The 27,714-nt window shown below is 39.0% G+C and overlaps 1 protein-coding gene across 1 annotated transcript in view; it reads left to right on the top strand.

Moving 5' to 3' along the window:
• Positions 1-27,714, top strand: part of LOC122804766 (cytohesin 1 interacting protein) — a 220,467-nt gene that overhangs the window by 145,824 nt on the left and 46,929 nt on the right. Inside the window, exon 6 of the mRNA XM_044074840.1 lies at positions 9,100-9,166. Coding sequence (XP_043930775.1) covers positions 9,100-9,166 — 67 coding nt within the window. The remainder of the gene's footprint in view (positions 1-9,099; positions 9,167-27,714) is intronic.

The following is a 27,714-nucleotide window of genomic DNA, read 5'->3' on the forward strand; positions in this document are numbered from 1 at the left end:
GTGAGTGGCAGGTTAAAACAGACAGAATGCTTATCATGAGATATTCACTATACCCATTCTGATACCTTTGCAACCATAATTATGCTAAACTGAGCCTTTTCTTTAATTACAGCTGTTACCTGGCTCTCTGACAAGTATTTGACTCATCTACAATTACCTCATGCAATTGTGAGTACAAATCAGCAAAAGTTTCCAAATGTGAATAACAGAAAGCATTCACAAATATTACAAAAAAAAAAGAATCACATAAAAGTTTTTGCTGGGGGCAAGCCCCCCTGCAGCCCACAACACTTCCACTATTTGTATATTACCAACACCAAGGTCACACCTTCTGTGGGAAAGGACAAATCCCCAGTACATTGTCAATTCAGCTTTCCTGAATGCAGCCATCCAGTCAGACACTAGTAATTGTACAAGTGAGTGTCGATCAATAATGTTTCACAAACAAGCCTATCTCACCTATAACGTTTTACAATGAACTCATCCATCATAGAGATACATAAAAGTACAAGAAAGGTGAATTAGATATTGTTCCCTGATTGCCATACTCTGCGAGCTCGCAAGTGTTTCTTACAGACAGCTTAAAGTTTATTTCTTACATTTTGCTGCTTTTCTTGTGTACGTGTAGAACTTGTGAAATAGATTACATGGATTATGAATGTTCCTAAGGGGTTTATTGTCACAATGCTGGAACACTACCTTTCTGTCAGTGTAACTGAGTAGAATTGTGACTACATTGTTGCCACTGCTGCCATCCTTCTGTTTATATTTCATAGGCTAAACACAAGGCAAGTAGTTCAAAACAAAAGAGAAACATTAGGGCGAATGTCTGTTCTGTCTTCTAAAGAGAAAAGTGTAAAACACAGCTATACTGGCAAATATTGGTCAGGACTGCTATTGTTGGCTTGCTTGTTCATTTGTTTATTTGTTGACTGGAAAATTCTGACCTGGCATAGCACATTTTCATTAGAGTCCCATGAAAGAAAAGTCCTACAGAAAGCAATTGCAAACAAAGTTAAAAGCAGGTACTGATTGAATTATAGACTGCGGTGGTGGTGTTGCGGTAGTGTTGTCGCCTCACAGTAAGATGTTGTCCTGGTCGATTCTCAGCTAAAGCGTCTTCTGTGTGGAGACATGCGTGAATGGGTGTACCTTCGTTGAGTGTTGTGCATCAGAGCTGGCAACTCGGTACGTAAAAATCTACTGCCAATCATTAGTGGACCGGAGTTCCGCTGTGGCGACCCCTAACTGGGAAAAGCCGAAAGACACAGCAACAACAACAACTGATTGAATTATAGCATGCATTCACCATAAGGAGACACTAGTTACCTGTGGTAGGGTTACCAGAAGCAAGTTTGACAATTCCTTTATGTGCCTGTACAAGTTTGGAGGAGGGAGATGCAAGCAAGTTATTAAGAATTGTGGTGGCATATATAGGATTAGTAATACGTAACAGATATGAGACATGCCTAATACATCTTAAAGGGCTTGGCCTATTAAAGAGGAGTCATTTAATATGTTGATTAAGTCCTGATCTCCTTTGTCTTCCAATAATTATTTTTATAGTGCTTACTACCCAAAAGGTCCTGTGATCACATTTGCACCTGTGAGGAGTTAGAAGATAAAATATTTCTATAATAGAAAAGCAGACCTTGATTTTGGTAGTATTAGGATTAACTCTAAATCGTATTGCTCATTTCTAGACAATGGTAAAACTAGTCTGAAAATGAAAAAAAAGTAAACAAATAAAACAGGAGATTTTTGAGGCTGGGTACAGTATAGTTGAATTATCAGCATACCGTGTGAGCCTGACTGAGACACATTAAGCAGAAATTCTATTGATAAATATTAAAAGTAGATGTCTTTATTTGTTTTTATGTAACATTTGTTTACCGGGAAAGTCCAACTGGGACAGAGACTTTTTCAGTGGTGGCTTGGGGGAGAAACATTCAAGACACATGTCTTTGGAATGTGGGAGGAAACCGGAGCACTCGCAGTAAACCCATGTGAACACAGGGAGGACATGCAGACTCCACACAGAAGGCACCCTGAGAATCGAACCAGAGAACCTCTTGCTGTGAGGTAACAATGCTAACCACTGCACCACTGTGCCACCCATCATATACTCTATTAGAGCTGTATTTACTGCTGCTGCTGGCACTAGACTTGCCCTCCAATAGATCCTCCTTAAAGGATTTAAAGTGTACTCATTCCAATTATGGGTCTCAAAAGAGTCCTGTATTGTTATTTTTCATCACTACCTCCCCGAGTTGGGAGTCCTGAGTGGGCAAATTTGCATGCCTGCTGCCTTCCTTGAATGTGGTAGCCATGTCTTAGGCTCCCTCTCTGGCTGTCTAATTATGGAATCTAGTGGTGCACAGAGAGGTATCATCTCTGATGATGAGGTGTGTCATTCCATTAAACAATTTGGGATCTGCTATCAGTGTAGGTTGATGAACCAGTTAATAGACTGCTGGGAGAAGCCACAGGTAGAGTAGTGGTTTGAGAGGATATGATGGTTTATCAGATTGGTTTAAGAAGATATGATGGTTTACCACATTAAATGCTTTAGACAGCTACACTTGGTTGAATTAGACTTAGTTGAAAATGATTCCAGGCAGTTCACTTGACTGAAAGCTCACTTGGTCGAAGTTCATTTGGTCGAAAATGAAATATAGCCCCTGCCCCACTGTAGTGCAACCCTGGAGTGAGAATATTAAATAAGGGGGGTGTGGGGGGCACAGCCCCCACAGTGGGGTGTATGGGGGGTGTAGCACCCCACATCATTTTACCACACCCCCTTATTTAATATTCTCACTGTAGAGTTGCACTGCAGTGGGGCAGGGGCTATATTCCATTTTCGACCAAATGAACTTCGACCAGGTGAGCTTTCAGTCAAGTGAGCTTTCAGTGAAGTGCAATGCCTGGTATCATTTTTGACTAAATGAAATTTGACCAAGTGTAATCCATATATATATATATATATATATATATATATATATATTTTTTTTTTTTTTTTCTTCTGCTGCTTAATGGAATAAAACTGACTTTTATTTCAAAGTTCTGTGTTATTTTACAGATAACTGAATGCCTTAAGCTTGTCACAAACCTCCAGGAATTATCTGACTAGACCACTATAAATCCACACCATTTCGAGTTAATAGTTAACAGTGAAAGGGATTACAGCCACAGTGTGGTTAATTTTGATTTGTATTTTACTCCGTAGGTACCTAAAGTCATTTAACTTTTGCAGTCATGTCACTACTGTCTAGTATCCGTTTTTGGTATCTTCCATCTCCCAATTGCATTATTTATATTTTTCTTTCTTTTAGAGTAACTGCATTTATGAAGGTTGCTGCGGAGTCCTTTTTTTTTCTCTCTGCAATCTCCAGTAAAAAACACAATTCACCTGGAGTAATGAGAAGTCAACAGAAATGTCCTCAGCCCTCTTGCAGTGTAGACCGTTATACCTCAGAATTAATTTTTACACTGTGCCATATACGGCACCTCATAGTTCTGTTTCTGTACCTGTTGCTTTCCATCACCACAGCGCTGCAGTCTAGCAATGCAATGAAGTCAACAGCATTGACACTGGCTTGTTTTTCTATATGTTTATGAAATAAATAAAGAGTAACAATATTAGTTCTAGAATTCCTTGAAGTACTTATTACTTTGTATCACAAATATCTAAGCAGGGGGATGGTGCACAGAATTGCTGTGTTTTGACATAACAACCACTAAAGACAACCTCGTATGTGCAACTGCTAGAGGGAAATATTCATTTCAGTTGCTCTGAATATACCTAGACATAAATTTAGAAGTAACAAAATAAGTATTTCTGTTTATACCACTGTGTTAAGAAGCAGAGCACATCCTCCTCCAATGCAAATGACATAGCAGTTTTCTGCTACCTACTGTCATAACACATACTGCTGTTTTCTTACAAACATGAATGGGAGACGTCCTGAGTTTGTGGCGGAAGGATTTTGGTAAGAAAACTGTAAACTCTAGACCTTCTTTCAATAACTGTAGTATAATACCTGTTGTATCTCGAGTAGTTATTTTAACAGGACAAAGAAATGATGTGGTCAGATCTTGCGTAGCAATTGGATATGTTAAGTATTTTTATTTGTTTAATGATGTTTTCTTCCATTTATCAGCACTAGCTAAATCTTTTGAAATTAGCTTGTTAGACTATTGGTTTGAAGTTTTGAGATTGTTCAACGTGGGAAAAGATGCAATATTTAGACTTGGCTTTGCCCAGAGTCCTAAATAATGTCATATTTACAGGTGATAAACAAATGAAAGGTAAATGAGAAGCTTGCATTGTACGGAAACAGACTATTCTAAGCTTAACATTTGTGTCTAAAATGCACACATTTGCTTGTTGTTGTCTTCACCAATATGAAGACAAAAATAGCTTTAAAAACAAGGCATCATATTTGAATGGTTTCTACCGCAGTCATAAGCCTGAGATTCAGCATACTTATTTAAATAAGTACAGAGCATCATCTGTTGAGAGATTGCTGCAATTAATGTAATAAAAAGGTTACTAAATGGTTGCCCCAGGACCTTAATACTGCTGTACAAATCTGGATATTCTCCAGTACTTAATAAAGGGATTTTATTATGCACTACGTTTATGTGACCGCATATATACTGAGTCTGACTTTTATTTTCTTCATTGTAAAATCAAAATCGTACAAGGTATTTCATCAGCACTAGGAGAAGGTAGATAAACTCACAATAGTTCCTCTCAGTTTGCTGATCAAATAATGTCTATGCTGTCCAATAAAGTATTGAATTTGAGGTGAAATTCCGTATCTTATTAGATGTGTGCTAAACTTCATTACCTCATCCTCCCCTCAAGAATTGTACCTGTGCATGAGTATGTCTTTATCACACCTCTGCCTAAATTCTTAATTTTGGTAGCCCTGAATATACTCTGCTGTGCCATTAAGGGGATATAACCAAAACAGGGATTTGCCATTAAGGAGAAATAACCAAATCAGTGATTTGCCATTAATTAGGTATAACCAAAATAGTAATTTGTAGTCCCTCATGCTGCCTAATCAAACCAAATATTGATATTTATAAAGAGAAGATACACTGCAACAACTTATAGAATGTGAATGAAGTTTCTTCAAAAGCCTAATAGCCACTGCCATTATCCGACATTCATGCCCTTTCTTCTGCCTTACTCTTGCAAAATCCCTCATGGGCTTAGGCCAGCAGTCACAGAGATGGATTGGAGTTCCTTCCATTGGACATTTATGCCATCACTTAGCCAAAGAGAGAGTGCCATAGTCTTGCAGACCCTTATTAGGATCATAGGATCATAGGAGATTTCTAGGCTATCGACCCAGAGGTCATTTCCAGTCTAGCCAATTCATCCCACTGTTGTACCATAGACACTCTAGTCAATACCCATAACTGTATTTATTAATGACTGCCCATGTCTAGGAGGACTGTGGGTGCTAGCCCTGGTGAGAATTTATGGTGCCCCATCCACTCGTCCAGGTTCCTTTTGAACAGTGTCATACAGGTGCTTAGCTTCACATAAATTGGCAGCCTATTTCAAACACATGGCAGTTGCTGGCAAATGAATCTGTACCCCCAGCATGTCCCATTCAAGTCACAGTCCATATTTAAGTCCATGAAATGGGTATCTATAGTCCTGTTTGATTTCTGGTTGTGCAGCAACTTCATTAGGTTTGGGTCGGAGATTGCTCTGTAAGCCAGGCATACGTCTCCCCTAAGAAGTCTATACGATACTGAGTATAGTGACAGGGACTTTAGTTGGTCTGTATAAGGCATGTGCTGGAGTCCCTTGATCTTCTTAGTTAGAAACCTCTGAGGTCTTTCCAAATGCTGCAAATGCTTTGTGCGGTTCATGCCAAAAGGAGTGTCATACCCAATTACGGGCCTGATTAGTGACAAGTATGGAGAGGTTATAAGATCCTTTGCTCTAGAGGCAATGCCTTTGCTAATCAAGTATGCTACATAGAAAGCTTTCCTTAGTACAGTAATCAGATGATGCCTAAAGCTAAGGTCAAAATCTACTTGTGATCCCAGGTCTCTTACCATTTCGTAAGTGCATAGGGTATTGCTGTTAATTTGATAGTGGGAAGGAGCATTGTTTTCACGAAAGGGGATGATGATGCATTTCTTTGCATTTGGTTTGAGACAGTGACTAAGACACTAGTTGATGGTCTGTGTAAGACCCTCCTGAAGTATACTGACTTCATTTGGGTATTCAGTAATTACACCCAGTTTGCAGTTATCCACTGCCCCTTAATTTTGACCTGAACTTCTGAGAAGTTATACCAAACATTATTGCTGTTAGCATGTGGTCAGGTTAAACCTTGCTTGATATTCTGACTATGTGGGGGTTGCCAAAGATACCTTAACTTCCTTTTATTTTATTTAGTCAGTAGTTTGCATGGAGTGCACTGAGGATGTCTCCTTTAATTAGTAACCAAGTAAGGTCATCAGTCATGAGTGTCTCTTTCCGTGGGGAAGCCTAGGAATATAATCTGTGTAACTGACTTGCTCAGAATTAGACAGCTGGAAAGTGGAGACTGGGGACTCAAACTCTAGACTACAGAATGTGTACCGATGACAGCTCATGGCATTATTCCTCTGTGGCAAACTGGTGGATTGTGCTAAACTTCCTCTTCTGGTAGCGATGGAAAAATTATACTTCCATGTATAATGCACTTTTGGTTTCTGGTTAAGAGGAGGAATAAAATGTGCTTTATAATAAGATAAATATTACATGTGTGTGACATCCTTTAACAAAAGTACATTTGAAACCTTGTTTTAACACATAGATTGGTATGTCAGAGTGGTGTCACAGCATTGTTGAGCAGAGGACATCAGACTGTAGTAGTATAACTGGCATGGTGTTAAAATAACTGCTACAGTGTTTAGCATTCTGCATGGATAAGCCCTGTGTCACTCTGGTAGCAGAGCAGGTAAGGGGCATTCTTTATGTAGTAGATTATTATGGGGATACTGAGGTGCTGCTCCCAGCTTAAACTGTCACTGTATTTCATAAATGCTTTCAGATAGAGGGGGGTGATAAGTGCTATGGAAGTTTTAGCCATTTTATAACCTTGCTGGTAGCAGAATGATTGTGTAACACCAACCCTCTAAGTCAAAGTGAGAACGGTTTTGTCAAGGACTGGTTTGTTTAGTTACATCCCAAAGTGTGATTATGGAGTGTGCTAGCATATAACTGTATAACCATCAGAATGCCAAGATAAGCAGAAAAACAAAAACTAAATGGGAGGTTATAAAACTATAAACTTGAACTGATCCCATCACTCTAGTATCACCTCTGCATTATGCTGTAGGTTATTCCTAGCTTTTCTAAATCTCCTTTAAATTTTACTACACTTCCTAGCCTGTGTTTGTGTGAAGAGGTGCCTTTTGCACATTTTCATAGTTTGCACAACCCCTATCATCCTATCCTTGGTATTTATGTAAAAATGACTAAAACGCACAATTTAAGTACCACAAATTGCTTCATAGCAGAATAATGTTGAGTAAATGCTCTAAGGATATCATATTATTTTCAGACCTACTTTCCACCCATAATATATACGTAACGTATGTGAAATGGGAAGTATTAGGAGTGTCACATTTCCTTTCTCATGAATGTCTTTTTAAATCTTTTAAGCAGAACAAACTTCTACACTTAACATATTAAGCAATATTTAAGATCATAAACCTGAGGTTTTTTTGTGCTTCAGTTAATTTAACTAACTGGATGCTTTGTAACTTTCTGAAGCTAGAAGATTAACATGGAGAATGAATCATCCTGAGGGTAAAAAGGATGAAATGCTTACATCTTATACACCGGGCTAAATAGGTTGGAACATAACACCAGGAACTGCTTTCTTTAAGTATTTAATGGTGTCTCCATTAGCTTATTGTTTTGCTCACAGCTCATACCTAATAGTATAATGATTCTTTCTTAATGAAGCCATTTTGAAATTCATGTGATTTTGCACAGATGAATGTACTAACATAATTTACATTGCTGCATTTTGTAATAATAGCATGTGTTTTAATAAGTTTAGACATCAGCATGGGGGTGATACTGACTGATAGCCTTCTCAGACAATAATGCTTCCACCTTTTTCAGATGCCTGAAGTGAGACACTTACAAAAACATGATATTCTGCAATTCTTCATTCAATATAAAATATATTATATCACATTATCACTGCAATAACATCATGTTGTAAAAGATGTTATTTTTGCTGTTGTACATTAAAGTGTCTGAGATAAGGTATCATTATTTTCTGCAAGATTATTAAATCGAAAAATAGAAAAACAAAAACATTCTTTTAAACTATCAAAATGTTTCCAAAATGTACGCCTGCTATTATGGGATACAGCTGCCTAAGTCAGCACTATCCTTTGAAACAAGGGACAGAGGGTAACAACAAAAGTTGCTGTCCTAACTTAGTAGAAAGCTAATGGATCTAGCTATATGCAGAACACTGCTAAACATTTATTTTAGTTCTTATGGGTTCACAAGTTTCCTGCTAACTAAGAGACCTGCCTAGTTGTATTATGTATGTCCAACTAAAATAAATTCATCTCAGGCATTGTTAATGACATTGATTAATGAACACTTTAGCCATTCATCATGCCAACAGCATACAGGCAGCGGCCCAAACCTTGTCCAGCCAAAGGCTATACATTTTATTTTATTGCAGCGGTGTTGAGCAAGTGTCCTTTTGCTAAGTTTGGCTTGGTAAATGAACATAAAGGTTTCTGGTGCATCCTCTCTGGGTATTACTATTTCGTAAACATGTTTGGCAATATTGTATGCTGATGTAATTATCAGGCGAACATATCTGTAAGAATTTTACTATAGCTGAGAATTTTACTGCTTTTGTGGTGATTTTTTTCATGCGTCCCTTACAACCCCTTGTACTAAAGATGTACAGCTCTTACTTATCAAAAAACTAGTGTCTGCAGAGAACTTGTTCATGTATTTTATATTTTTTACTGTAGTGTTAATATTGTACAAGTTTTTTTTTTTTCTTTCCTAACATATGTATATTTAAATCTGCTTCACAGACTGGAAACTGTGCAAGGAGCCATCTTAAAAAAGCTTGAACTGGAAACAAAGCTGCGTCATTTAAAAGTAAGATCTGTAAAGTTAAGAGATTTGCCATTTGTGTTATCAAAGTGAAAAAAAAACATGTTTAAACAAGCATTTATGAATTCTAAGATTACTTGTCTTCCTTGCAGTATCATTTTTGTATTGTCAGTGTGTCATATATTGAGCAAGTTAAACAGCATATATGTCATATTTGCAGAGTGTTCTAAAGGACTGAGTATGCCTTAAGTTATGGACAATCATGCTGAAACATGGAAAAATTAGCAGTTTTGTTAATTATTTGAAATGCATTTGTCAGTCATATAACAGCTTATATATTTTCCCCTCAGTTTTCACACTTTATCTTTGCAGCGCTACTTACAAAGTGAAAATTAATAGTGTTTTTGGTTTCCCTACACATGCTTGAGGTGAAATTACTCAAACGTCAATAGCCTGCATAAAAAAAAAAAAAGATGAACAGCATAACACTGAATGCTTTTTCCTCATAGGAATCATTGCCAGTGCAATTTCTGTGTGCCAGCAACGACTCACTTATTTAGGAAAATTGCTGCATCTTTTGAGCTGGTACGACAATGGAATCGGTATATATAAGTTCTGAGGGTATGGGCGGGGCCTGCTTCCCATGTTGGGGGTGCAGAGGGACACACTTCATTGCAAAGAACAAGAAAGGAGTTTTTCACCCTCTTAGATTTCAAGCATTTTTGTTTTCATTCCTTTGAATTGTCAGTTTGCAGGAAGCCGCCATTTTGTAGTAGAGCTGGAACTGTTTTACTTTGCTCTGAAAGGTACTGTGGTTAGTGACTGTAAAGTATGAAAATATATTTTGGTCTAGATTTGAAAAATGTTGGCCTTTGCACATGGTAGTCTGAGGGCATGGTTGTTTTGTGTGTTAGAGGACAAATATACTTATATTCCAAAGCAAGATATCTGTGTTCACCATATTAAGTGCAGGGAGATAATGCAGATTAGTTGAATTATGTGTGCCTACATTTTCAACAAGATTTATAAACAATAATAGAAGAGATGTCTGCAGTTGCCATGCATGAAATTTTGCATACAACATGTTTCCTCCTAACAAAAAAAAAATAAAAAATACTGAAGTCATCCTGAGTATGAAAAGTATCTTAAAAAAATCTCTTTGAATAATGGTGGTCTGGTTTGTAATTCTATAATTGAACTATGGAGACTTTTTATGTTATAAAATTGTGTTTTCGGTATTAAACTTGTTATATATTATTTACAATAATGCACTATTGTTTCTTACATTTCTGCCTTTTTTATTTGTGAAATGTTTTGTATTTCATCCAGGCAGATCCTGAAATTGGTTAGTATTGATCTGTTGTAGTACCCAGATAAATAAATATAAGCAAATATAATTAAGAATTTAAATAAATAAATGAGTACATATGTTTGCACTAAAACAATGACAAAGGTGATGCCAAAATTGATGCATAAAGATCAATGTGGTTTTGTGGAGGGGAGGCAAACATTTGGCAACATTAATAGAACAATGATGACTCAGAGGGAAGCAGAATGTAAAAAGATACCACTGTTGTTGGTGGGTCTTGATGAAGGCAAAGCATTTAACAGAGTAAGCTGGGATTTTATGAGTAGGGCAATGGAAGCATTTGCATTCCCTGATAAAACTATAAGGTTGAGTAGGAGGTTATATGAAGGATTTGAGGTGAAAATTAAAGAGGGGTGATCTTGTTTGATAAGTTCGGTTTGAGCAGAGGAACGAGGTAAGGGTTTTCTCTTTCCCCTTTGTTGTTTGCATTATATTTAAAATCATTGGCAGAGAAAATAAAGAACTCAAAAATTCAAGGATATAATTGGTATGGTAGTCCAAAAAAGCCATCTTTACTTGTGGATAATATTGTTTTATACCCAATAAAACCAGAAAATGACATTTCATTGCTGTGGAACATTCTGAGAGAGTTTCAAGTATTTTGGGAAACAAAATTAAATGAAGATAAAACAAAGGCAGTAGCTGTAAACTATGTACCCACACATGAATTGGTTTAGCAAAAATCATATTTATGAGGACATGATAAAATGAAGTGCGTAACAGTATGATTTAAAATGATTCTGTTATGACAGTTAAGGATATGTGAGAAGAGACTAAAGAAAAGATAATACAAAAACTGAGAACTTGGAAGCTCTGTTTTATGGATATGGATAGCAAGATACAAACAGTGAAAATAGTTTTATACACGAGTTAGGCATATTTTCTATCAACCAGAGGAAAGGTTGTGGCTAGCAATTAATAAAGATTTGAAGGATTTTACCTGGGAGGGGTAGAGGGAAAGAGTGAAGTGGGATAAGTTGATCCTTCCAAACAAGGTGGATTGGGATTACCTGATTTGAAGGGGTATTGCAGATCTACACAGTTAAGGCTCCTATACATAGCACAAGTAGAAAGCTGTAATTGAATTTAATAATGGAAGGGATGATGATTAAACAGGGGGAAGCTCAAGAAACAAGGAGAAACTGGTATTTTGGAAGCAGATGCTTAAGGAGAATAAAAATAAGCATACAAAATATTATTTTCGTAAATATTCATAAAGTAGAAGAAAGTATGCTAAGAAATAAGCCAGTACAGGGAAAGAAAAGGGAGAGCATGCCAGTAGGGATGACTGTAATTAGGGGTACAGAAAATAGCCAAGAAGTTTTGGAATTTGCTGGTGAAAACTGGCAAAGGAACCAAGGTAATGGGAGCAAATAATTAGAGAGAGAAAAAGGTAATAGAATGGTAAGAGGTCAAGAATTCATTTGGACTGCTGGCTGGATATTCCCTTCTCTATTATAGATTCATACTAAGCTAACTGTCCTTGCGGGCCATTGTAAGCTTAGCCAATTATCCCTTGTGAGACTCAAACCCTGCACCTTGTGTTTGTAAGGCAAACACCTTAACCATTAGGCCACCCTCCCAACCCTCAAGGACTGATATCAGAGTATAGGCAAAGAGAAAGAAATAGGGGGGTCCTTAGTGAAAGACCTGCACTGGTAAAGTTTTTATTTAAATCCAGAACAGAATTGTTGTTAAAAAAGGGATAATTATCAGGACATATAAAATATAGAATGATAACTATAGGAATCAATCAGAGGAGGTTAGAAAAGAATTGGAAGAGAGATTGGATAAGCAATTCACAGAGAAACAATGGGAGATATATGTATGTCACCCAAATGTGCAACAAAATCTAGAAGATTTAGGATCTTTGCTTGTAAGTGTTTGCACAAGGATTTTTATACCTCAAGCAGACGCTAAAGAATTTTTCCAAATCTAGATTGCAAATGTTGGAGGTATGATGGGGAAGAAAAATGTGATTGGGAACATATTTTTTGTGAGTGTATTGAGTTGCCAGTCTTAAAATATTCCCCACAGACTACTCTGTCAGAAATACTGGGTGAGCAAATTGGTATAACTGAGGAAATGAGTTTCTGAGCTGTGATACAGAATTGGAATCTCCTAGACTTAGTAATGCCTTGCTAAGTTTAATTCTCATGGCTACCAAAACAGCAGTTACTAGAAAATGGAAATCAAAGTCTAAACAAACTTACATAGAAGTAGTGAATATAGTAACAGAGATAAAACAACTGGACGTAGGGCTTTTAGAAAAGGGTGGGAGCAAATTAGGTAGAAAAACAGGAATCGCGAAAACAATACATGCATAATAATGTTTTGGAGGAGGAATGAGATTTAATAGAGGGAAGGAATTGAATGAGTTTTGCAATATTTAACAATGACTGGATAGATTATAAGTGATATATAACATTTGCAACTGAAAATATGTAAATGTGGTTTGTTTTCATTTATATAAATGCAGGATTTCCTGTGTCATAAGTAATAATTTAATAAAGATGTTTCAAAAAAGGAATACCTGCTATTACCCCTAAACATACTTAACATCTTTGTATTTTTCTCAATCTGTCATGAAATAATATCCATAGTTATTACAGACAATGTACCACTAATTGAACACCCCTGCCTAAATCCTCTCTTCATCTCATTCTTTTAACTCAGATTTCCATTCAATACAATTTTAACTAGTATCTTTGGCTATAATCAGTAATTACAAAAAGATCAATTTTGTCTCATAAACTCTTAATGTATGCCATAACTGCTTAGGGTCTACATTACTGAAAGCCATCATCACGTTACCCACCACCAGGTTCCTATCACCATGCTTCTTTAAAATGTCATCAGCCTTTCCCTCATTATCCATTACATTTCCTGACTCTGTCTTTCCGTAGATTCAAAGGTGAGTACTAGGCAATCAGTCGGCAGCCCAATACAAACCCAGCCAAACTACCCAATTCAAAATTTCCATCTAGGCACAAGGAGAACAAGACAAGATGGACCAGGAGACAATCTGAGACTAACCGTCATATTATCTAAGTGTACCACCAAAGGTGACAAGGGCAGTACTCTGCTGGACATGTAGAGGAAGTTTGTTCCACAGCTGAGGGATATGTTGGGATATGAAACTATCATGACAATCTGTCTTATCTGCTGATGAAGGTCTAGTTCCTTTAACATAGTATTTCAAGTGCCATTAAGTCTGCAAATGAGTCCGTCAGATAGGGTTGTATCTTACATGGCTCAAAAACTATAGAGTCAGATGTCCAAAAGATTAGTCTGTAAGAAGCTGAATACAGAAAAAGGGGCAAGAGTCTGTCCTGATGACTAAGATTTTTGAGGTCACTGACCCCTTTATTTGTGAATCTCTGAGTATTTGAAGTTGTGTGATATGTTTAGATAAGTGCATGCTAAAAGGTACATTATATTCAATAATGGGTTTGACTACAAATAAATGGGAAGTAACACTACTTTGGATCTGCTGGAGATGTCTTTGGAAATTAGATAAGTCACATAAAAGGCTTTCTGAATTTATATAGAGATATGATGATCAAAATATAGGGAATTAACAACCAGAGTGCTTAGATCCCTTACAGCACTGTCTGATTGGAGGTCTGTTTGTCACCTAAATGGTAAGTGAAGCTGTTTTTATTTAAAAAAAGAACTACGCTACATTTTTTACATTTAATTTGAGACCATTTTCCTTGTAGTAGTTGTTAACATGGTCTAGCCCCTGTCGGAGCAATTGTGAGTCAGCTGATGATCGAATAACAACACTCAATTTACAGTTGTCTACAAGCATAGAAAACCATAGGCTAGGAGTATCAGTCAGAAGGTCTGAGAAATAGAGGCTAAATAGCTGAGGGTCTGAAACTGAGCCCTTGGTATACCACCTCTGGCATACCACATAGGAGAGGGCCCAACACTGAGCCCTACAGTATACTACATAGGAGATGGCACAATACTGAGCCCTGTGGTATACCACATAGGAGAGGGCCCAACACTGAGCCCCCTACAGTATACTACATAGGAGATGTCACAATACTGAGCACTGTGGTATACCACATAAGATAGGGCCCAAAACTGACCCCTGTGGTATAACACATAGGAAAGGTCCCATCACCAAGCCCTGTCATATACCATATAGGAGAGGGCCCATTACTGTGCCTTGTGGTATACCACATAGGAGAAGGCCCATCATGAGTCCTCTGGTATACCACTTAGGAGAGGGTTCAACATCGAGACCAGTGGCATACTACAGTAAATTTAGTGCTTTCAGAAATGACAGCTGCAACTCTAACCACATTGATTCTCTCAGTCAACCAGCTAGCTCTCCATTATACAATATAAAAATGTATATTCAGATTTGCAAGTCTATCGATAATTCCTGTATGGAGAATAGTGTCAAAGGCCTTGGCTATTTCTAGATATGCTGTATGCACTGTATAACCACTATCCACTGCATCAGTTACTTTTTCAAAGACGTTAATAAGGCTAAAGATGCAGGACCTTCCTTTCACTAAGCCAAATTGATGAGAGTCCAGTGTTAAGAGATCTTCAATGTCCAAATTAATGAGGTCTAAGATAGTGCACTCTATAGCTTTACATATGAGGCTAGTGAGAATGATGGGTCCATGGTCCAGTGTCCATGTGTGGGCCACCCTTGTGTAATGGCATTAAAATGGCTGACTTCCAGGCTTCAGGAATGTAACCAATGCAGAGGCTTAGGTTAAAGAGTTTACGTAGGGTCCAGAAAGGCTATATCTGGCATTGATAATCAGACCTGTTATGTTGTCCCGGCCCATGGAAGAAGTGTTCTTAGATTTTAGGTGAGCTAAGAGAATTTATTTCATAGTAATTAAAGGGGTGGCTGGGATTTTGGGGCCTGTGCAATAACTATAACTTTAGGTGGAGTAAAATGTGCAATAAATTTGTTAGCGTGAATATTATATAATTCCTTTGTGTCAGAAAGTATAGTATTGTGGACTAGCTCTGGGCCTTGTTGGGTTACTTCTTAATGACCTGGCATACATAAAGAAAGATTTCTATTTATTTATTTAAATTTTTTTTTTGTCGCTATTTTAAGTACATTCTCATACTCAGATGTTCATCGTGTTACCCTGCTGCAGTCATCACACTTGGGTTATCCTGTCGTCAGGCGGTCCCGCAGTCGGCCGGAATTCCAAAGTCTTGGTCCGGTGTCGGTTGCTGTCACTTCTTCCCTGACGTCAGTGTGCCAGGGATATATATAATGCATCCGACGCCATTTTCTCCAGTCTTTCTTGCCATGCGGTGCCCGAAGCAGAAGCAGTTCACAAGTGCCGGTCGGCCGACTCCTGAGATTTTCGAAGTCGAATTTCAGATCCGAAGTCTTCAATAAAGCTAAGTACCCCATTGGGGAAACTTTTCTTGCCTCAGACCGATGTCAGAAAAAGTTAACAATTGTATTTCTTGTGGGAAGCAAATACCTCATAAGGATTTTCATTCTTACTGCATACCTTGCCTAGGCCCAGACCACAACGTCACTAGTTGTCGTTTTTGTGCTAGGTTTAATAAGCGTACTATAAAAAGACACTTTGATTTTGCACAACACTACTTCGGTAGAAAATTCAACTACAATATGCTATTGCAAGGATAAGGACAGGAAGGCTAGACCCAAGCCAGACTCCGAGGCCTCGGCTGGTCCGGTCTCCAGTTCACCAGTCTTTAGTGAGGCTCCGACGCAGCCCCTGACTACCGCAGATCTGGAACCAGACACCGCTACGGAACTTTTGGCGGAAAGTACTAGGCTGATGCAGCCATTTTGTTTAGGCCCTACCAACGACTCTGCTGAAAAAGATGTCGGTCCTGCAGAAACACCTTCGGTTTCTGAAGGCGTCTTCAGACCGATGACGCTCACCATAAAAACGTATCCTAAGACTAAGACTCCTATTAAACCTAAAAAGACTGCACTTGAGTCCCCTGTTCAAGGCCCCATGCCAAAGAAACAGATGCTCAAAATGGCTGAAGATTTGATCTCTTTAATCAGGGGTTCCCAACCCCGTCCCGACAAAAGGCCTAGGCAAGAGGAAGATTATGCCTCCTCTGAACAAATGTCTATTTCCTCAGGCTCCTCTGAGGACCAAGATTATTCCTTCTCCCCTTATGAAGATTCTGATGCTGAGGATTCAATTCCCCCAGCTTCTCCTCCTGAAGACTACTCCTTTGGGGAAACTTTACACACTTTGAGGGAACATTTTCACTGGGAAGGTCAGGACTACTCTGACTCAAAGAAAAGGCTCAGAGAGTTTCTTTTACTCCCCCAGCACAGACCACTTGCCATCCCCCCAGTTTTAGACATTGTGGATGATGTTTACTTAGAATCCAGTTTGAACCCAGATTCTCTGCCTCCTGCTCCGGCCAAACCTGACAGATACTATAGAGTGCCTGATTCCTACAAGTTTCTTTATAAAAGTCCTGTTGCTGATCCAGAGACTATCTCCCAGGGTCCCAAAGGGGCTAAGGCTTCTATGGCAAAAAATCCTGTACCCTCTGAAAGGGATTCCAGAGCACTAGACAGATGGGGGAAAAAGGTTTACACCTCAGCCACTCTAGCTATGAGGGCACTAAACTGCCAGTTTCACGTGCTAAAATATCAGCAATTTCTAATGTCTCAGTTAAAACAAAAAATGAGCACACTCCCTCAACAGTCTGAATTGAAAGAAATTCAGGATCTGTTGCATGCAACTGAACAGGTGGGCAAACATACTTTGCAATGTGGGTTTGATTCTTTGGAGGCTTTCTGCAGAGCAGCTGTCACTGGGTCTGTTATACGTAGGCATGCTTGGTTAAAGGAACAAACTCTGCCTGATCATGTTAAAGCAAAGCTTCTAGATGCTCCCTTACAGCAGGATGTTCTTTTTGGAGTTAAAGCAGAAGAAGTCTTAAAGAAAATGGAGGATAAGGCAAAATCTATGCAGACAGTCAAAGATTTCCTACAGGTACAGCCCCCTCGCTTCAACAGAAATTGGCCAACAAAAAAATGGTCCTTTCCAGCTACTGACAGACCACAGAGGGGTAAATACAGATGTCCAAGAGGCAGAGGACAACCACAAGCCCAGTACAAACCTCAACAATGGGGCACTGCAACACAGAAGGGAGGAGAAGACAGGTCCCAAACTACCAGAAGGCAAACTCAATGACTTGCACCTCATCTGGCCAAGCAACACTCTCTTGGCAGCCCCCTTGGGAGGAAAACTCACACTTTTTTCAGACAACTGGCACATTGTCACAAAGGACAGATGGGTCCTAGACATAATTTCACGAGGATACAGATTCCATTTTCACACCTTGCCAATGAAAAGAGGAATGCCAAGCCTGCCACAAAATCAATGGGCAGAGGTAAAAAAACAAATTACAGCTCTCGTGGACATGAGAGCCATTCAACTGGTACCTACTCGAGAGCAAGGCCAAGGATTTTACTCAAGACTGTTTCTAGTGCCCAGAAAGGACAATGCCTGGAGACCAATTCTGGACCTTTCAATTCTAAACACCTTCTTACAATTACCCAGATTCAAGATGCTAACACTACAGCAGCTTCTTCCCATGTTGGGCAAGAAAGCATGGCTAGTAACGTTGGACCTCAAGGAAGCATACCTGCATGTCCCTATCAGACAAAGTTGCAGAAGATACCTCCATTTCATTGCAGGTTCAACTCATTACCAATTCTCTGCACTGTCCTTTGGCTTATCTATTGCGCCCAGGGTCTTCACAAAATGACTGGCACCAGTAATTGCATACTGCAGACAAAGAGGAATTCAAATATACCCATACTTGGACGACTGCCTCGTCCAAGCAGAAAGCAAGGGCACCCTCTTACAACATCTGGCTTTTGTAAAACATCTTCTAAGTTGCCTGGGGTACACAGTAAATGAAAAGAAATCAAAACTAGTACCCTCACAAAATATGACATTCCTGGGTGCCAGCTTGAATACAATGGCCCAGAAGGCTTATCTGACGCCAGACAAACAAATACAACTGACTCAATATTTCAAAACAATGGCAACAAAGACCCAGCTACCTGCAAGAAAAATTCTGCAGGCCTTGGGCTTCATGGCATCTTGCATACTACTAATACCATTTGCAAAACTGCATATGAGGAAATTACAGTGGTACCTAAAAAGCGTATGGTCTCAACACAGCCACAGCTTTGACACAATGATATCTCTCATTCCCTGCCTACAACAGGAGTTTCTATGGTGGTCACTGGCTTGTCACCTCAACAAGGGTCAGCCTTTCACCTTGCCCCCAGCCAGGCAAACTATGACAACAGATGCATCGGACTACACCTGGAGGGCACACATGGCAGGACAGTGCGTTCAAGGCGTATGGACTGCAGATCAAAGGAATCTGCACATCAATCAAAAAGAGATGCTAGCTGTACAGAATGCTCTGACAGCCTTCAAGAATCTATTACATCCAGGACAACTTACAATAAGGACGGACAATACCACAGTAATGTGGTACATAAACAAACAAGGGGGTACACACTCCTACCCTCTATGCAGGCAAGCAATGACCTTGTGGAACACAGCTCTGGCTTACCAAGTTCAGTTACAAGCTCAATTCCTGCCAGGAAAAATGAACACATTGGCAGACGACCTCAGCAGAAACCTCATGGATCCCCACGAGTGGAAACTGGATCCACAAGTATTTGCAATGATAACTCAAAAATGGGGCCTTCCAGACATAGACCTGTTTGCCAGTCCTCAAAACTATCAACTAACAAAATTTTGTACAAGGACACTTCACCATCAAGCTTGGAAAGTGGACGCACTCTCATTCAGTTGGAAAAACCTGACAGTATATGCCTTCCCTCCATTGCCTCTCCTCACAAAGGTGCTTCTGAAAGTCAGAAAGGAGATACCACGACTGATACTCATAGCCCCAGACTGACCATGCCAGCACTGGTACCCACTATTGAAGAATATGGCCCAGGGCCCACCTTGGATTTTACCACAAATTGCCTATTTGCTCACACAGCAAAACAATCAGATTCTTCACAGCCAGCTAAAAACCTTAAATCTGGCTGCATGGCATATCACCTAAACATTCAGCCAGCTCCTCTTTCCCAAGCAGTTATGGATGTTATTCTGGAAGCTAGGAGGCCCAGCACCAGGAAGGCCTATTCAGACAAATGGAAAAGGTTTTGTGCCTGGTACCAAGCTAAAGGCCAAAACACACTTCAGCATCACATGCCTCAGATTCTACAGTATTTAACTGAGATGTTGCACAAAGGACTTTCTTTTTCCTCCATTAAAATTCATGCATCAGCTATTTCAGCCCACTACAACATGGAACCACCCTTATTTTTGCATCCACTTCTAAGGCAGTTCCTCAGAGGGGCAAAAAACATTAGGCCCCCCAGGAGAACACCTACACCAACATGGGACCTAAATTTTGTTCTGGAAAAACTTACGCTGCCTCCCTTTGAACCAGCTTTCTCTGCAGATCTGCAGTTCCTATCATGGAAGACTGCCCTGCTGCTAGCAATAACTTCAGCTAGAAGAGTCTCAGAGTTGCAGGCACTAATGGCAGTGGAACCTTTCCTCATTTTCCATCAAGATGGAGTTTCTCTATGAACTAATCCTTCCTTCATGCCTAAGGTGGTTTCCAGTGTGTCTTTAAATCAAACCATTCACTTACCCACCTTTTTCCCAAACCCACAGAACAAAGGAGAAAGACTCCTGCATTCCTAGGACATTCACAGGCAACTTCGTTACTACTTGGATAAAACTAAGGCTTTCAGAAAATCTGACCAGCTCTTTGTATCCTATGCTACAGCTTCACAAGGGAAGGCTATATCAAAACAAATCATTTCCAAATGGATAGGACATTGCATTCGTTTCTGCTATACCCATCATGGAAAATCAGTTCCTGCTACCATTAGGCCCCACTCTACCAGGGCAACAGCTACATCTACAGCCTTCCTCAGGGGGGTTCCAACCAAGGAGATTTTGGAAGCTACAACTTGGAGTTCATTACACACCTTTACCAAACACTATCACTTACCACTTTACTCTAAGACTAGGACTGGCTTCACCACTGCAGTTCTGCAGGGCCTTCTAGCCTCCTCTAACCCTCTATAACTCCTCCACCCATCCATAGCTTTGGGATTCTACCCAAGTGTGATAACTGCAGCAGGGTAACATGATGAACATAGTACAGTTTTGTACCTACCATAAATGTAGATGTTCGAGTGTTCACCCTGCTGCAGTCCAGGTTACCCTCCCTCCATCCCCTCTGATCTAATTGGCTAAATCTCTACAATACCTTCCTGATGTATTTGCTTATAGCTGGAGGGATTTTGTGTTTGTGCAAAAATTACTTAATTTGGTACTAATTATTGACCACCTTTTTGGGGGCACCTCTGGGGCAAGAAAAACTGAAGAAAATGGCATTGGATGCATTATATATACCCCTGGTGCACTGACGTCAGGGAAGAAGCGACAGCAACCGACGCCGGACCAAGACTTTGGAATTCCGTCTGACTGCGGGACCGCCTGACGACAGGATAACCCAAGTGTAATGACTGCAGCAGGGTGAACACTTGAACATCTACATTTATGGTAGGTACAAAACTGTACTTTTTGAATGTCCTAATGGTTCCCTTTAGCTCTTTGTTAGTTTAAGTGTAATCTTAAGATAGGTGGAATGAGACCTTACAAGCATTAAGCAAATTTTTCTCTTATTTTATAATTTATATATATATATATATATATATATATATATATATATATATATATATATATATATATATATGTATTCCACCCAAATTGTTTTAATTTCTCATACTATTTGTTGTGAATAGGGACTGCCTTATGAATACAACTATTTAATAAGAAGTAGAAGTTAGTGGTCTAGCTAGCAGACTTAGCAATGGGATCCTTCCGTGGGAGATTACAGCAGAATTTATTTAAGTCATCATGTAACTGAAGAAGGTTTGCTTTTGAGAAGTCCCTAAACACAGAGCTATTTAAAGGGAAGTACCATCATTTCTAAAAGAAAAACTCTCTAAATTATGATCTTATTTAACAAGACATGATGACACATATGGATCTGTGCAAGAAATGGACATATTTTTGAGGACTAGATCCAGGATAATGGGGACCCCTAGTATGATGATTATCTGTTTGCGAAAGAGTATTTATAATGTCACAAAAGCACTGGGCATGCCAGCCATTGGCAGTGCAGGTCATCCAGTTTACTGATGGATAACTGATGTCCCACAGTAGAAAAGTCTTAGTTTAATGGGAGTTTCAGCTAATGTGTTAAGATAGCTATTGTGCTCAGAAGGGGACATAAAGGGTGCTCCATAGCAAATTATAAAGTGGTAATTAGTCTTGTTTCTGGTGATCTGGACTTCTAGGAGTTCAAATGTGATGTCCCAGTGAATCTGTCATGAAGTGAATTCCTTGACCAATACTGATACCTACCTTCATTGCTCTGAAACTATGTTTATGTAAGTATGTAACTATTCAGATATGAATGTGTTCAAGTTGCAGCACAGCCTCAAATTTGGGAATTTTTGTTAAGACTCCTTGCAATGAGTAGAGCCATATTAATGTGCTCCAAATTAGAATTACTAGGTTGCTATGCCCATCAGATGGACTCTGTCTAAAAAAGGTACTATGGACGTAGCAGTGACTTTATCCAGAATGTGAAAGCCTTGGTAAGAGAGGTACATATCATCCCTGGCAAAAACGGAAGGCTTGTCAGCCATCTCATCCCAAGCTGACACATCCTGGATCCCCCTGGAGTAACACCAGCTATACAGCCAATTATGAAAGCCAATTAACCTGTCTTTAAATCTAGGCATCACTCTGAGTGAAGGCAAAATACCACTAAAAACCATGCCACCTTGTTATATGATCTTCCCATAAGTGTTCTTATCTCTCTGTTGAACAACTGACAATCCAGAACATTGTCTGTCATCTTTTTTATTCAATTAATTTCTTTTATAACTTTATTCATTTTCCTAAAATCTGTTAAATGATCTTAAAAATATATAACTATAGTTCCACTTTAAACTGCCGTTAACTCCCCATGAAAACAAAACAGAAATCTCTATTCTTATTTTCCCCTTAAAAAAGTATTTCCCTTTTTCCTTCCAACACACAGCTGCCTCAATTTTATTACCTCTAAAATTATTCTAACATTCCCCGAAACCTCGCTTTTTTTCCTAACATCACAATTGAAGTCTCTGATAATTATCATTAATTCATTAATTACAAATATGGAAAGACTTTTTCAAAGAGCTTTTCTTTCTCTCTGTTTTGGCACTATATATGCATAAATATGTATTACCCTATAAGCTGCCCCCTGTTAACAAATGTATCACCACTACCCTTTCTGGCTCAAAAGCAATTCAATGCAGCTTCTTCACACCATCTTTTTTCTATAATATTGAAAGGACAGAACACCTGTCTATACCCAAACTGCGCACAGTCTTGCCCCCTCCTCACATCTTCTCCATTCGCTGTCTTTCATTTTGACCTATAAAATATGTATCTAAGAAACTCTTATCCTCGTTTTGATTCCAACACCGTTCTAACGCACAGCCTTCTTCTGTAACACTTATACTATTTACATAAACTGGTAGAATCCTGAGATTTCTCTTTTTATTTCTTTTTAACTCCTGTTGTGGATTTTCTCTCTCTTTTTCACTGTAACCCTCTCTCCAATGCAGGTTTTATTGTACATCTTGTTTTCCCTTTACTGCATCTCTTCTCCAGAGTCCACCCCTAAAATCTCAAAACTCAATTCTTAATCGAAATATTTTTCTTGGACTTCTGTCCATATATCTTCCATACATTCTTAGTCACTTTCTTTTCCCCTTCCATATTACTACCTTTTGTCACATCAGTTCTGTCATCTCTAACTTCCCTTTCCCTTCCTAATTTTGGTCCAGATCTCTCTCTCCTTTTAGTCCAACTAAAAGTGCATTTTTTTAAATTTTCTACACTCCATCTTATAATGTTGTGAAACAGTTCCCTTTATTACATTGCTAACAATATCTTTAATTACATTTATTAATCCGAAAGAAGAAGAAGAAGAAGAAGAAGATTAATCAAATTAAATCTGTCCCCTCAAAAATAACAAGCTTTAGGTTGCCCCAATACCTTAAAGCACACCTGTGTACTGAAACAAAAATAATATTAGGTAAATGCAAAACTTTATCATTTTCAGTTTTTAAACCAACTTCACACTCCCAGCTGCCATTCCACACATACTTTTCCCATCCCTTGATTTTTTTAACAAAATCAATTATTTACACATTTCCTGTAAAAAAAATTTAACAATGCAATTGTCCATTGCTTCTTCTTTCGGCTTTTCCCGGTTAGGGGTCACCACAGCGGATCATCTTTCTGCTCATGATTGGCAGTGGAGTTTTACAATATTGAGTTGCCAGCCCAGCACCCAACCTTCCACAGAAGGCACACACACACCCAGGGCCAATTTAGAGTGTCCAATCCACCTATTGCATGTTTTTGGTATGTGGGAGAAAACCAGAGCACCCAGAGGAAACCCACACAACCACAAGGAGGACATACAGACTCCACACAGAAGGCACCCCAGCCGAGAATCGAACTGGAAAACCTCTTGCTGTGAGGCAGCAAAGCTAACCACTGCACCACCGTGGCCACCCATGCAATTGTCCATTGCTTCATTCTTTCTAAATTGTGCATACACTGTTTGTACAATTGCAGTCTTTGCCATGAAAAACAAATAATTCGATGGATATTAATTTATTTCATTCATACCAAAGCTTTTGTGCAGCAAGTCCACATTTTTAAATATTACATTGCAAAAAAATGTCTTTATGCAAATGAATAGAATAATGAATGCCTGTAACCTTAAATTCCATAGGATTAATCATTTTGTCCCACACAAAATATCTATTACAGTACATTTTTTGGATGAAATCCTCAATACGTGATGTGGTAACATTCTCCAAACTCACCACTTACTTTGCCTTCTTTTTTTAGTAAATCCAACTGCTTCAGCAAATGTTCTAGTTTCTTCTCTGACTGCAAGTCATCCTTTTCACCTTGAAAATTACAACCAACACTTTCCTCCTGCCTTTCTGTCTCATCTGAAATCACTTGCTCCATACCCACCAGCCCTCGATGCATCAAATCCTCATTTCTGAGTAGCACATTGATCTCTTTGGCAACCTTATTTCTGCTTGTTGCAAATTTGCAACCTTCAAATTTGCAACAAAAGACAATATTTCATCACCACTCACTGTCAGCAGTATGCTCTATGTTGCCATCTTACTTTCTGTCCCAGCAACCTCCATGCCAGAATACAGGAAGTAATTCTGTGAGTAGGAAAAGTTTCCCAATGTCCTGCCCAAATTTCCTCTAGTCAGTATAAATACCAACTTTCATCTATACAAAAAAGAGGATACTTGCCTGGTGAGACTTACCTGGTTAACAATGACTAAATAAATAAATAAATAAATAAACTTTTATAAGTTGCCATGATGATATGGCTTCACTACAGACTAGAAGAAAATAAGACAACACAAGGACAATTTTGCTGATGTTCTCTTACTATAGTTAATACAATTTTATACCTCTGTCTTTAATTTAATCCTCAGCTGGTTGTTCATACTTCTCAAATTATGAGTCCACATCATGAATTCTATCAGTGCCATAGTGCAGTTCTAACCTGAAGTGCATTTCTGTAACTGTTGTGCAGAATTGCCACTAATGACACCCCGACCCCATGTGTAAAAAATGGGAAAAGGATGGATGGATTCAGTTGTGCAGTGGTAGCAATAGACTTTATTAAGTATGGCTACTTGGATGGCATATTGTCAGGCACATCAAAGTGTTACAAGTGAATCTTCTCATAAATGTGACTGTTTTCAGCAACAAAGACCATTATTTTCAGAACGGCTTATCTTAGGGTCACACCCCAACATTCATACCACTACCATGTTCATTTTGTTATATAATGCAAGCTTTGGTGGCAGAAGGTTATAGTGTAAAGTCAAAACTATCACTATCTAAGGAGTCTTTTTTAATTATTGGTAAGGATGCAAACCATCCCTTGCATCTGGTACCTTTCTCTGTATGAAATGGAGATGGCACTAACTGGATAGCCTGCTGTGTTTTGCTTAAACTACTAATGTGAGAATTGGGTGGGGATGGACTGAAACTGGAATTGCACAAGTTAAATGTACTTGAAATGTTGAGATTTTTTCCTTCTGTGTATAACAGAAAACTCTCAGATTAGGTATCCTGTGCTTGTCCATTTGTGTAACTGATGACATTTTAGTATTCTTTTATTTCTCCTAATGCCGGCCAGCTATTAGCCCTATTGTAACCAGCTGTCTCATCAAGTTTCTCCATCCAGTTAGTGTGAGCATATCAGCCTGTTTCTTCCTCCATATTGTAAGAGATGGCTGTGGGCAGCTGTCATCAGGCAGTGGATGTTTACTATACCTTAGCCCAGATCCCTGCAGTAGCCAGCTGGTTCAGCACACAGTACCACCCACCATATATGCAAACTACAAGAACATGTCCAGTATGCCAGTATCACACCCCAGTTGCTGCTAGTAAACACCATATATCAGTAGTAGCCACAGCATTTGGACTAGCCGTCTGCCCCCCCCCCCCCATAATGGGTGAGCTGACAGTATATGTCATAGTCATAATCCCTGCACATCTCCTCCAGTACCTGACTTGCCAGCTAAAGACGGGTCATCTGGGTCATAGACTTTCATAGGTTTGATTCCCTCATCCTCTATTTGCCTACTGTGTCATTCTGAGGAACAGACTTAACCAGACATTGTTCCCAGGCTGAGTGTGAGACGGCCATCTACCCTGGAGAGATGGATAGTTAGATAGATATATAGATAGACAGCTGTGTCATTATCCCTCCATGCCAAGAAACTAGACTGTACCTGATGGTGTTGGTAAGTTTTACCCACAGTAAATGGTGTGCCTATACCCTGCACATTATGGTGACAGACATATCTGTGAATCTGCAGAGTGCTGAAAATAATTAGTACAATGCTCTTGGTAATGGCGGCACTATTAGGGGAATGTTTCTGTTTCACTGATGTCACCCCTCATTGCCATCTGCTGTCCCCTTCCCGTTAAGGCTGCATATTCCAGCAGTCCTAAATACTGACTCTGGTCAAAGTATCACCAGAGGCCTAATAGGATCATGAATGGTTAGTAGGCTAATAGAGCTAGAGACTTTTTATGTCTAGACATTCATGCCCCAGTTTTTCATTATCAATACCTGTGGGTAAGAATGGCTTTGATATATGCCTGTGCCTTTGGTCATCTACAAACTGTCCCTGTCCATAAGGGCTCTAAGATCTCTGGTCCTTGAAACTACTTAGTTGAAGTCACTGCATGGAATGTATTGAATGTATTACAACGTATTGTAGTTTGTAGAAGAAGCTTTCATTGCTGAATTAGTGCAACTCTGGGGTGATTTTATTTGTTTTGAGAACAGGCAGATAGGAAGAAGGCATTGCTGTCCTGCAGAATCATGTTACAAGTAAATGAACAGAAAGAAAAGTGCAGAGGAAAATGTGCCTGATCTGAATTTGTTCTGCTGCTGGATTAGAACAGCTGTAGCACCAGCAATGCAATGCTGTCAATATAAAGTGGAAGTAAAAGTAAAGTACTCCATTCTGTGTTTTATATAGGGAGTGTGTGCGTATGTTCAAAGTAAATTTTTAAACCTAATTTATTTGTACGTGTCTCACTGAAATGGGGCTATTGGCCTAGTGGAACTAATCCAGTCAACAAAGTGTAAATAAATATGACTGTAGGTCATGCAACGAAATGCTGAAATTTTTTCAGATTTCTCAGAGAAAATAATCATTTCACAGAAGTAGTGTAATATTATTTCTCTAACTGCACCCAATAACATTTAGTCCTTTTTTATGAAGTGATGTATTTTAGTAACAAGATAGAAGACTGTTATAAAAAGAGAGAGCATTAAAAGTGAAAGCAGAAGTGCTCCAGCCTTCGTGAAACTTGATTCCTCTTTCAGCTTTTTTGGTTGTTTTATCTCCACACCTCCCACACTGATCTCAGACAAATCCGAACTCCACCCAGTGCCTGTTCAAATTTGTTCCTCTCACAATAGTGATGGGTGGGTGGCAGAAAGGCAGTACTGTTACTGAAAAAGGGCGATGGAA

This window comes from Protopterus annectens, chromosome 6.part0 (assembly GCF_019279795.1).
Source record: "Protopterus annectens isolate FY-2018-M chromosome 6.part0, PAN1.0, whole genome shotgun sequence".
NCBI classification, from domain to species: domain Eukaryota; kingdom Metazoa; phylum Chordata; order Ceratodontiformes; family Protopteridae; genus Protopterus; species Protopterus annectens.